Source organism: Pteropus alecto, unplaced genomic scaffold (genome assembly GCF_000325575.1).
Source record: "Pteropus alecto unplaced genomic scaffold, ASM32557v1 scaffold86, whole genome shotgun sequence".
Classification (NCBI taxonomy): domain Eukaryota; kingdom Metazoa; phylum Chordata; class Mammalia; order Chiroptera; family Pteropodidae; genus Pteropus; species Pteropus alecto.
In genome coordinates, this window is record NW_006442109.1 from 34,539,163 (window position 1) to 34,550,421 (window position 11,259).

The 11,259-nt window shown below is 44.1% G+C and overlaps 3 protein-coding genes across 3 annotated transcripts in view; 1 reads left to right on the forward strand and 2 right to left on the reverse strand.

Moving 5' to 3' along the window:
- SLC12A6 (solute carrier family 12 member 6) overlaps positions 1 to 2,112 on the reverse strand; it is an 80,957-nt gene extending 78,845 nt beyond the window's left edge. Inside the window, exon 1 of the mRNA XM_015595857.2 lies at positions 489 to 2,112. Coding sequence (XP_015451343.1) covers positions 489 to 759 — 271 coding nt within the window. The 5' untranslated portion in view covers positions 760 to 2,112. The remainder of the gene's footprint in view (positions 1 to 488) is intronic.
- Positions 2,113 to 5,111: 2,999 nt separating this feature from the next.
- NOP10 (NOP10 ribonucleoprotein) lies at positions 5,112 to 5,883 on the reverse strand. Its single transcript, XM_006920530.3, has 2 exons — positions 5,746 to 5,883; positions 5,112 to 5,456 (listed from the first exon to the last, which is right to left on the reverse strand). The coding sequence occupies exons 1-2, from the start codon at positions 5,797 to 5,799 to the stop codon at positions 5,316 to 5,318; spliced, it is 195 nt and encodes a 64-aa protein (XP_006920592.1). The 5' UTR covers positions 5,800 to 5,883; the 3' UTR covers positions 5,112 to 5,315.
- A 1,617-nt stretch (positions 5,884 to 7,500) lies between these two features.
- NUTM1 (NUT midline carcinoma family member 1) overlaps positions 7,501 to 11,259 on the forward strand; it is a 10,738-nt gene continuing 6,979 nt past the window's right edge. The window contains 2 exon segments of the mRNA XM_006920531.2: positions 7,501 to 7,665; positions 9,313 to 10,018. Of these exon segments, the coding sequence (XP_006920593.1) occupies positions 7,650 to 7,665; positions 9,313 to 10,018 (722 nt within the window). The 5' untranslated portion in view covers positions 7,501 to 7,649.

Sequence of the window (11,259 nt, forward strand, 5' to 3'; positions counted from 1 at the left end):
TCTCTCTAAAATAAATTTTTAAAAAGAATTTTGTGATACAATTTGTCAAGTCTTTGTAGGAAAGCTAATAACTAAGATATATATGATCAATATTTACTCCTTGTAAGTGGCCAGCTGTAATAGAACCCCAAAGCTGGTTCTCCACTGAATTTTACAATTTAGGATTCTCTGCCCTGAAAAACAATTAAATTCTTTACCATTCATCCTTAACCAAAATACTCATTTCAATACTAAGGAAGCAAAAATGAGGAAGTTGAAACATACATCTACTTTTCTTCTTGCCATATACCTTACCTTCTCACATGCCAAATTACTACTGCAGAGAGCCACTATGCTAACCATGATTCCAAAGGGTTCCTAAGCATCTCAAAAAGAGGTACCTTGGTTCCTGATGATTATTGTATAATGGAAAAACGATCTCCCAGGAGACAGTCATCCTCCATAAATAAGCCAGCAATGAAAGTATTCTGTCATCTGTTTCTACTTACCCTCAGTAACATCCTGGGGGTTAGAAGTCCGGTCACTGGCTGGATCCAGTGCAACAGTTGCCAGTGAAGTGGTGGCTCCAGACATCTCACTCATAGGCTCGCTACGGCTTGTTTCAGGCACACTTTCCCGGGAGCTAAATCTTACTCGGGAACTAGATCGGGAGCTGAGGTCCGGGCTGGTGTCTGACAAACCTGGAATATCATCGATCTTTGTTGGTGTCACCATGAACCGAACTGAAGCCATCTTGGTGGTGGTTTCTGGAGGATGCATTTTTCTTTTTCTTTTCCTTTATAAGGGCAAAGAAAAAAGGAAAATCCCGCAAAATCCTTCCTCCTACGCTAGCTGCTTTAATCACAAAAATCTTTAAAAAAAAAAACAACAACCCTCAATTACCTTGATTTATAGCACACACAAAGCCTCAATTAAGAATCCTGATATTCAGAATTCAAGCAGACTGTCCTAGGAAGTGCACTATCAGTAGCTGAAAAATATTTAAGGAAAAAAAAAAAGACAAAACGATGCCTATCTCCTGTAACTTCGTTCCTTTAGAATGGAGAGCTATTTAGCTCTCCCTCCTGGTCCATGCAGCGACATGGTCTTAGAGAAGCAAGTGAAGCTTTTCTCTTCTCGACCCCCAGGTTTCGGCTGAGGTAGTTAGTCCTTTATCTGGTAAATGTCCCACGGTTCTAGTTGAGCAAAGTGCGCGCAGGCCCACCCTTACCATGAAAATATAGCATAGGTCAGATTGCAAAACGGTGTACACCCGGCCACCTGTTGTACATCAGGTGAATACCCCACAGGTCTGGCTGGGAGGAGGTGTGTGTAGAGCCACCCGAGGTTTTTGAGGCCGACAATCCACTTGGATCTGGTGGGAGAGGTATGCATGCATAACGGGAAAAATATCCCACACAGCTGGACGGAGAATAAGGAGACAAGAGCGAGCAGAGGATGCAGGGCAGAGCAGATTCCTGCCTCCAAGAGGTTACGGGGGTGGCCCGCCCGCCCGCTCTTCTGGCAGAAAGGTCCCTGGGAACTGGGAGGAGGCGGATAGCGGATCGAGACACCTCGGACTGCACCTCAGGGTCGTGGCAGGTCGTTGCTAGTCCGTCGAGCCCACGTCTGCTCGCTGGGTTTCTCCTGCGTGTGACAGGTCCAGACACCCCTTTGCCGGGAGTCGCTTTCTCCCCTACCCAGGTCTCTGGCGCAGGTCAGATCCTTGCCGTTCTTCCTTTGGTTCCTAGCAGATGAGAAGACGGCCTCGCAGGCTGGCCCTGACTGATCAGGAGGGGGCGGTGCGGATGAGAGAAAGAGGAGGTCGCAGGTGCGGGATCCCGGCGCCAGCTGATGCGGGGTGCGCGCGCAGCTGTTGTTTACGAGCTGGTAACTGTTTCGGAGCCGCAGCACCCGCAGGAGGGCTCAGGCTGCCGGGGAGGGCGCCCCCTCCCCGGCCAGACGCCAGGGTAGCCGTTACGTGACCTCGCCGCTCCCGGCCCCGGGCCTGGCGGGCTCTGCCCACGCCGCCGCAGCCCCTCCCTTCCCTCCCGGCTTGTTCCTCATTCGAGGTTAACGGTCCGAAGAGAAGAAGGGGGAACGTTCGGAGGGCGGAACCGTCCTGCGAGCGTCTGGAGCCCCGCCCAGCCTCTGCCGCCCTCAAACTGACGGAGGGAGATGCGCGCATGCGCTCGTCCGACTCGCAGCATCACTAGTGGGCGAGGGGCGGGGCAAAACGTGGGAGGTCCGAAGCACGACGGGAATTGTAGTTGGGGGCGGGGGCCTGAAACGTGGACGAGAGCAATCCCTTTCTTGTTCTCTTGTCTTGCACCAACTCACTCTGAAGGCATCTCTGGGAGCAGGCGTTGCCCCTTGCTCTCAGAACCTCAAAAAACCCTCGCTCTTTAATAAGAGTGTCTCTGAAAATACCATTAATAATTTCTCAAAATCACAAATCTCCCAATACCATATATCTAGGTATTATTACCTTTATTGGAATTGTTACGTATAGGGCTAAAGCATTGTATCCTTAAATTTATGCATAGTGTACATTTCCTTTTTCTTGTCCTTTAAAAAATGCTTTTCACAATGTATACATCTATCAAATCATGTTGTACACCATAAATGTGTACCATTTTGTCAACTATACCTCATTGAAGCAAGGAAAATGTTATGTTCACTTGCCAGTCAGATTGAAAGTTCCATTAACGAAAACGTTTTTAATTTTAGACCTAAGATACTGTCTCTTGACTCCATTCCCAGGGTTTTCCCTACTACTGCCAACAGTGTTTTTCTTAACAAATTTATTTAATACACAAATAGAGGTGTTCAATAAATTTTGGCTCATCAATGTTTTGTTTGAAAGTTACTCCTATAGCTTTGATCAAGACATTTAAATTTAACAATCTGGGCCCTAGCTTTGCCTGTGTCCTTCCTCTACAGAAATGGAAATGTTTTAAGCATCATCCTTAGTGATAGATCAGAACTGTATTTAAGACCTGAGCCAGCAAATTCCCTTTTAGCAAATGGCACAAAGTCCAAAGTCCAGTTAAAAAGATCCAGGTAACAAAATGAGGGAAAAAAATCCCACTTAAAATGTACACTTCCTCAAAACTAGATGTTTTATTAAGCCTGTGCCTATTGATTCAGGCTGGTTTTTTTTTTGGTTTTTTAATTGCATGGAGATATTAATTTCCAGAGGAAATAAATTTCCAGCTTAAAGAATTCAGACCCTCTCCCAATAAAGCTGTTTTCTAACCTGAGGAAGCAAGAAATTCACCTCCCAGAAAGATCAGGGTTTTTTTTCAGGCAGGCCTGCTGTTCATTCAAATCTCAGAGATTCCCTTTATAAAGAAATACTGGATTTCTACGACATCCAGTTGTTTCATACCACAGAATATTTTCATTAACTTATATATACTACCTAATACCAATATACTATAACTCTTAGGACTCTTCTTCCATTTCTGAGCACATCTCAGATGTTAATACCTTAAGGAAAAAGTCCATGGTGTATTCAAACCAGTTTGCCTTTCTCCTCTACTTCAATTTGAAGTATTTCCACCTCAAAGTCTTTTTACTTCAGTCTACACAGAATATACCATGGAATAAAGCTAATCCTTTTTTGGTGGGGAAAGTGTAAATTATAAAGATAAAATTACAGTCAACATTAAAAAAAATGGGTAGCATATTTCATTAACTGACTTCGGTGCTTAAGAAACTTCCATAGCAGATCCTTTTTTTTAGCCATTTGCAGAATTTTTAATATTTCTTCAATCATTATCCGCTTAATAGGACAGTATAACTCTTTAAAATCCCTCAGATCCAATGCTAAGAACCCTGCAAGTGAACAGGTTAAGAAAAAAAAAAAAAATTGCTTGATAGGAAACAAGTATCTCATTTCACCATTCCCGTATGTTTAATTGATTTGAAAATCATGTCTTCTATTAACCATGACCCAAGTTTAGATTTTTTTTTTTTCTCAGCAGTCAACAACTATCCTGAACTTTGCTGAGGTGATCAAAACATTAGCTTCCAAGAGAAAAACATCTGCCCCTTTTCAGGGCCAGTCTTGATAAATCAAATTTGTGCTGATTTGTTACATCTGCTTCCGGAGTCTACAATCTTGATGTAGTAGAAAAAGAAGATTGTAAAATTAGAACACAATCTCCACAAAGCAATTTTCAAATCTGTGGCATCAAACAAACATTCAAATTCAACGTCAAAAGCCATGAATGAGAAGATTGGAAAAGAGTGGATTAACTTGACAAGGAGTAGAAGCAAGGTAGCACTTCTTGAATGCCTGTATACAATATTTTGACTCATCATCCCTCTAATATAAAGTAACTGGATTAAAATTTTATGGTTACCAATTGACAGAAGCTCAAGTCCTAAGAAATCTCACAGGTTTCTTGTTATTAACTCCCAGCTGTAAATTGAAAAATAAAATCTCTGCTTGAATCTCTCATACCTCAACTTTAAATTAAGATCCATGTAGAGGTCCATATACCAGTTAGCTGTCAGAGAGAATATAAAGGTAGGTGTATGTAAAAAGATAATTCCTTGGACAGAACTAAAAGCCTGGGAATATTTCCAGAGGGGCAGTAAATATGCATAAAACCATTCCTATTCACGACAGTGGGACAACACTGCAGATATATTAAGATCCGCCACTGAACCCAATCAGTTTTAGAGTTGGAAGAGAACTTAGAAATGATGAGAAAAGTGGGACTAAGTAAGTTAAATGACTTTCTTAAAGTTATAAAGAGGAACCAATCCTGGTCTCCTGACTTCCATTCACTGCTTTCCTTCTACTATATGGCTGCTGTCATTTTCAAGCAACTCTTCCCTTTTGAATCAAAATGTCACTTAAAGGGGCAAGAAATTACTTGAGACAACAGGGGTTTTTTTCTGTGAATGCTGAAAATTACATAAAAGTCTTTCTCAACCTTTCTTTCCTTTCCCCATCACCCCCCCATCACTAACAATACAGCACTACTCCTGCTATCACAGCAACTTAATATTTTCTTCCAAATGGTATTGTTTTTACCCTGGGGTACTCTTTCCTCTCACCCCTCTTTTTGTTTCAGTTTTTAACCACTTCTTTCTTCTCACGACATAGAAAATAAAAGCTCTTTCAAATCATTTTAATAACCTAACAGTGAGTCAAAATACGAAGATTTAGACTTGTTCCCTTTAAGGGGGATACCATGATTGCCTCTCACAAGCATGATCAAAGGTAATGATGACACCAGATTCCAAAGAGCAAGGGTGGTAGTAAGGCTTCAAGGCGCAGAGGGTAGCAGGCGGCAGGAGACATGAAATTTAAGGGATCCTCAGAGGACAGGGCGCGGTTGCTGGGTCATCAGCACCTTGAAACGTTTCTTGATGGTGATTCGGTGTCGAGAGTATTTGTCGTCTGGGGAGAACCGAGCAGGATGGGCCGAGCAGGTCTGCTGTCCCGCAGGGTCGAACTTCTGCTCGAGGGAGAGAGAACATATTGTCAGTACAAGAGTAGTGAGAAAACTCCTTCACTGGCGTCACAAGGGAGATAGAGACTGGGATGGAGAGGAGGGCGCGCGAAAAAGGGTGAAAAAGAAGACAGGAGACGCGACAGTCAGAATAAGCAGTCCCCTGCTTCTACCGCGCCTGGCTTTTGGGCTTTCTAGTTCCCCTCACCCAGCTAGGCGACTGTAGCAGGTCTCAACCGCTCCTCCCACCTACATTTTTCGCCATACCCATTTATAACATGTTCGCTCTTCTCACCTTTAGGGTATAGACCCGGTCTCCCTGTTCATTGAGGTAATACTGGAGAAACATGACCACGCTGAAGCCTGGGGTTCCAAATTGCGTCAGCAGCTCAGTCTATCAGACTCCCTCACGTGTTTGTCGATTTCCTTCCTGTATAGCCGGAAGTGTCTCTCTCAAAGCATGCCGGGAAACGTAGTCCATTTTCGGCCTTTCTCCAGCCGGGCGGAAGGGGGCGCACTGGTGCAGGACTTGGCCCAGTTGCAAGCCAGTTGCAACCTTGTAGGCATTGGCGCCAAGTTGCAACCCTTGCAGGCTTTCTAGGACACATGGAGTGTGCCCACTGTGTGCCAGACACTGCTAAGCATTAGAGTGGGATAGGGATAGATATGAGTTGAACATTAATGAATGGAATCCAGTCTTTTTCGCAAGATGCACACCCATTTCAGGGGCAGCGGGTTTCTAGTGCGTGGAGAAACAAAGGGCTCCAGGATCCAGAGGTCCTTTACCTTAAGGAAGAGAGGTTTTCTTCCCTCCCCTCTTTTACATCCGGTTCCCCCGCCCTATTTCAAAGTATTGGCGGTAAAGAGTGCATGATGGGTATTCAATATCTGTACAGCGAAGAGAGCATGAAGTTATTTTATGAAACTGGTGAAGTGTGTTTTAGTGGTCGAACCAAGATCCAAACTCAGGTCTCTTTACCACAAATTCAGCGCTCTTTCTTATAGTGGTGAGTAACTAATAATAGCATAATAAAATGTACCTCCTAAGGGTATTTCGAATTTTTCGAAGAACGTAGAAATTCTCCTTATGAGACTAGTATAAAATGAAAATCGGAGCCCGGGTAACATTACAAAGATGACCGTCGCAGTATTATTTATAATTCCAAAAAAACATTTATAACCAGAAAAACTTGAAAGCTTTTTTAAAAAATAGAATATAAACGTAACGGTACAACCGTATTTACTAGTAGAGCTAAAAATATCTGCAAGAATTCACAAGAAACAATATTGGTGTTTTGGGGGGTAAAAAACTCGGTTCCACAGGAAAAGAATAGGAGGGAGACTCGCTGTATATTATTTTGCATACTTTAACTTTATAACCATGCTAATGTAGTACTCATTTAAAAATTAAAATTATTTAACAAAATTTTTAAACAACAAAAATTATTTAACAAAAGGACATTTTGGTCTTGAAATTTTAGGCTGAATGCCACTTTTTGATGGAGTGGGGCTTTTCAGCCAAGGGTTAAGGCTGAGCCTTCTGTGGACTGCAGAGCTGGTGGTGGTGAACTATTTGGGAACTGCAGTACAGCTTTCCAAGGAAATGATGTGCACACATCAACCAGACACCCTGGATCTTCCCAGACAATCCTAATTTAAAACATTTCGTTCCCTGGATCCTTAAGTACACAGACTATATGTTCTGAATTTGGTTTTAGATAATATAGCCAACATTGAATTAAATCAAGGGTTTGCCACAACCTGCTATTAATAGGAAGTCAGTTACAGAACTGGGTGGGACTTAAAGGCTCAAAACTAAATATATTGTTGAAGAATTGTGTAGGAAACAGAGATGTAAAACTATAATGTTGGGAATCTGAGTATTTACAAATTGCCCTAAAGCGATACACAACAATGGTGTCTCCATACTCTGGTTTGGAGGGAATTTCTGGTTACTGCCAATTTACCAGAGCCAGTTGTGGAATATCTCCCTACCCCCACCCCACTTTCCGCCCTCCCCTCCCCCACTGAAGAATACCTCAAGTCCTAGATTCTAGTTCTGTTTTGATCTGATCTTTATCCTCCTCTCCTTGGATCCCTTTGTATCTACTGGAGCCAGGTTACTCTCTGGGTCCTGAACCTAACTGTCTCATTCTGGAGGCTTCCAGACAGCCACGGTTAGTGTCCAAACCTGAGAGGATGACTTCAGATGGAGGTAAGTCTGCAGGTGGCAGGGAGGGTCCCCCCACCCCTTACCACTTGCTCACATCCTTAGAGATTCAAATTTGACATTTTCCCTGAGGACAACAGGGCTCTCTAGACTGATCTAGAGGGATGTGAAAGCACTAGATCCGACCAAGGCAATTACATTGGGGAGGCTAGGGAACAATAAGATTGTGCCATTAAGACTGGGGGTTGGGGAAGGAAGAGGGCCTTCTGGGAGGCAGATCAAAGCACCGTAGAGGAAAGAGCAGCATATAGGGAAGGAATCGCAGTTATCAACTTGCTTCTGTGGAAGAGGGGCGCCTTCAACCTATGTTTGTGTGGCAGGAGCAGTGGTATGTGTGGGACAGAGAGAGTTCAAGGGGAATGCCCAGGTTCCTGTGTCTTCTTTAGATCATTGAAGCTTGCTCTAGAATTTTGCCCTGAGAGAATTGAGCTGGGGCCAAATGTTTTGGGGGGCTGGGTGGGATGGAGTGGAGACCTTAGTTGGAAAAGCTGTTCAGTAGAGTTATCTGTTGCCAGGTCTGTAGAGAAATGTCCTCCTGAAAGCTAGACTGGAAGGTACCATAAGTGTTTCTGCTCAGAGTCTCATGGCTCCTTCCACCCTCAGTTCAGGGAGCAGTTTTCTTTGATTCCCTGAGGGCCAGGGGAGTTGGATCACTCCAGCCATAATGAGAGCTGGGGCTTCCCTGAGAAGCTCTTAAATTTCCCATGGTTTGTAAAACTCAGGCCTTCAGACCTATTTCATTGTGTTCAAGTTTCATGGAATCCTCCTGGCCCTCTGCTCTATGGTCGAGATGATGAGTTTGCTCATATTCCATGTCTCCTTCGTGGTCAGGAATCGGAAGCTGAGTGTTGTTAATTTGCCAGTGCAATATTCTTTGTAAGAGGCAGAGGAGAGTAGCATGCAATAAGGCAGATGATCTATTATTGTCATAAAAAGTCCTAGAAGACACATGTCCTAATTAATTATCATTTTATGTATTTATCTTTGGTCTCTTTGATGAGAGCCCACATAGCTTCTTAGCAGGTGCTGTGTTTCAGACTTCATTGTCAGTGCCTTGTTCTTGGTGGATCCTAAATTTGTGTTAGGAGCAGCAAGCAGAATGGCCACAGATAGTCTGCATCACCAAATTTTAAAGCGCTGGAAACCTCTCTCCCCACGCTGCCCTCCCCTCGCCTATTTCCTGGCCCTTATCTCTAGTCATTCTTGGCTATTATATAACAAAATTTCCGAGAACCAGCCGTCTAATCCACATACCCTTTCCTGGGACTAGCGCTTCTGTGAGTGGTGGCAGGAACCACATAGCAGCTGGGAGCAGAGTTCAAGTGGTTTGAATAGGTTTGGAACATGTTGGAATGAGAGATGTACCTGTATGCTGGGTGGGATGTGTTATGGAATATGAACTCATAGGTCCAAGGGTCATTGCAACTTTTCTGTATAGTAACTTTCAGCTGAGAGTAAGGGACATCAAAATAACTTGCAATCTACACAAGTGCCCCCTCTGTATACCCTCCCTCACTTGTAGAGAATCAGAGCTCTGATTCTTTTCTTTAGAGACTAAAGTAGAACACTAATGACTTAGCTTCTGGTCTGTTTTTCTCCTACTCCATTTCTTCTTTGTCTTTGTCTCAACAGCATCTCCATTGCCTGGACCAGATATGGCCATGAAACCTGGTGTTGCTCTGTCTCCTTTTAGTGCACTTCCCTTTCCCTCACCTGTTCCTGGCCCACCAGACCCACCACCCTGGGAGTTACCTCCACAGCCCCCCATGCCTTCAGCTTTCTCTCCAGGCAATCCTCTGATGCTCTCTGCTTTCCCCAGCCCATTGTTGGTCACAGAGGATGGGGTCCCTGGCCACGGTGGGGCTGGAGCTGGCAAAATCATTGTCAAAGTCAAGACAGAAGGGGGGCCAGCTGAGTCCTCTCAAACTCAGAACTTTATCCTTACTCAGACCGCTCTCAATTGGATTGCCTCAGGTGCTCCCTGTGGGGGCCCCGAAGGTCCCACCCCTCGATTTGTGACAGCCTCTAACATGAAGACCCTTTTGCCTGCTAAGGCTGTTGGGGTGATCCAGGAGGGCCTCCCAGGCCTTCCTGCTCAGGCTACGCCACCAACTTCCCAACTGGCCCCCATTGTGTCCCCAGAAAAGGCTTGGCCAGGGCCGCATGGGGCAAGCGGAGGAGGTCTGGCAGCCGCGCAGTCCAAGCCCTCACTGGGTGACCTCTCCTATACCTCCAAGGGTGTTTATGAGAACTTCCGTCGCTGGCAGCGCTACAAACCCTTGGCCCGGAGGCACTTATCCCAGAGTCCTGATACAGAAGCTCTTTCTTGCTTTCTTATGTAAGTGGAGATACCTGAGATTAATTATCCAAGGGCTTTTAAATAAGGAGGGCTTTGGGATGGATGAAAGAGGTTAGGCTATGTAGGAATACTTGAGAGCAGGTCGTGAGGGCAGTGGAGATGCTATGAGTCTGAAAAGTATTATGATGATGATGGTATTAATAATAAGCTTCTCTACCCACTTCCCAGTTTGTAACAAGGCTTCAGGTGTCTCCCCTCAAGTGATGCTCACAACCTCGTGAGTTCAGGCAAGCATTTTTATAGTAATCCTCATTTACAGATGAGAAGACTGACGCTCAAGAGAAGTTTCCTGTCATAAAATGAGGAGCAATGGTTGGAACTTGGGTCTTTGACACCAAGTGCCAGGGTCCTCCCATTGCATTTTAATACCTTTGGACATTGAGTCGGGCTAACCAAACTGACCAGGGTAGGAGTGCTGGGTCCTGACCCATTCTTATGGGACAGGAGGACCGTGTAGGGCCAGACAAAGGACCTTTTGTGTGTCACCTCCCCCACTGCCCATTTTATTCACGAGGATTCATGTTGAAATGGGGAGGTAGTAGATCTTGCTTAGGTCAAGCGCCTGGGTTCTACCTCTCCTCACATTTGTGATTCCTGGGCCCAACGTTTTCTCATCTAGAAAGGGGATAATTATGTCTATCTCAGAGAGTTGCTGAGAAGATGAAATGAGTTAATACATGTGAAGTGCTTAGCAGAGCGCCTCATACAGCACGATTCACTAAATGGTAGCTGCTGCTGCTGCTATTGTTATTATTATTATTATTAAAAGGCATTCTAGAAAAGAACTCAACAAAAGGCCAAAATCTCTTGCTTAAGAGTGAGTGGATGCTTACTTAGCCAAGGATCCCAAGGTCATGGGCTGTCTCTTGTGTTTATAAAACGGAGTCATTGGCCATCTGGGGAATTTTCTCTTCTTCTCTCCCAGGCCTGCTGCCTCTCAACAGCAGTGTACCCTCAACATTTTGTGTAAACCACCACGTAACACGTACCACATTTTACTGGATTTAAAAAAAATGTACACGCTGTTCCTTCCTTGGATGAACTCTTTTTTTCTTCTTTAAAACTTTATTTTCTATTGGTAGAATCATTGATTTTCTCTATTAACTTTAGGAATATAAAATCAAATCCCATCAAATTCAGGATTTGGTTTGGAATTGAAACCATAAATTACTTTTTGTTGCTATTGCAACTTGAATCTCATTTTTTATTACATTTTATAA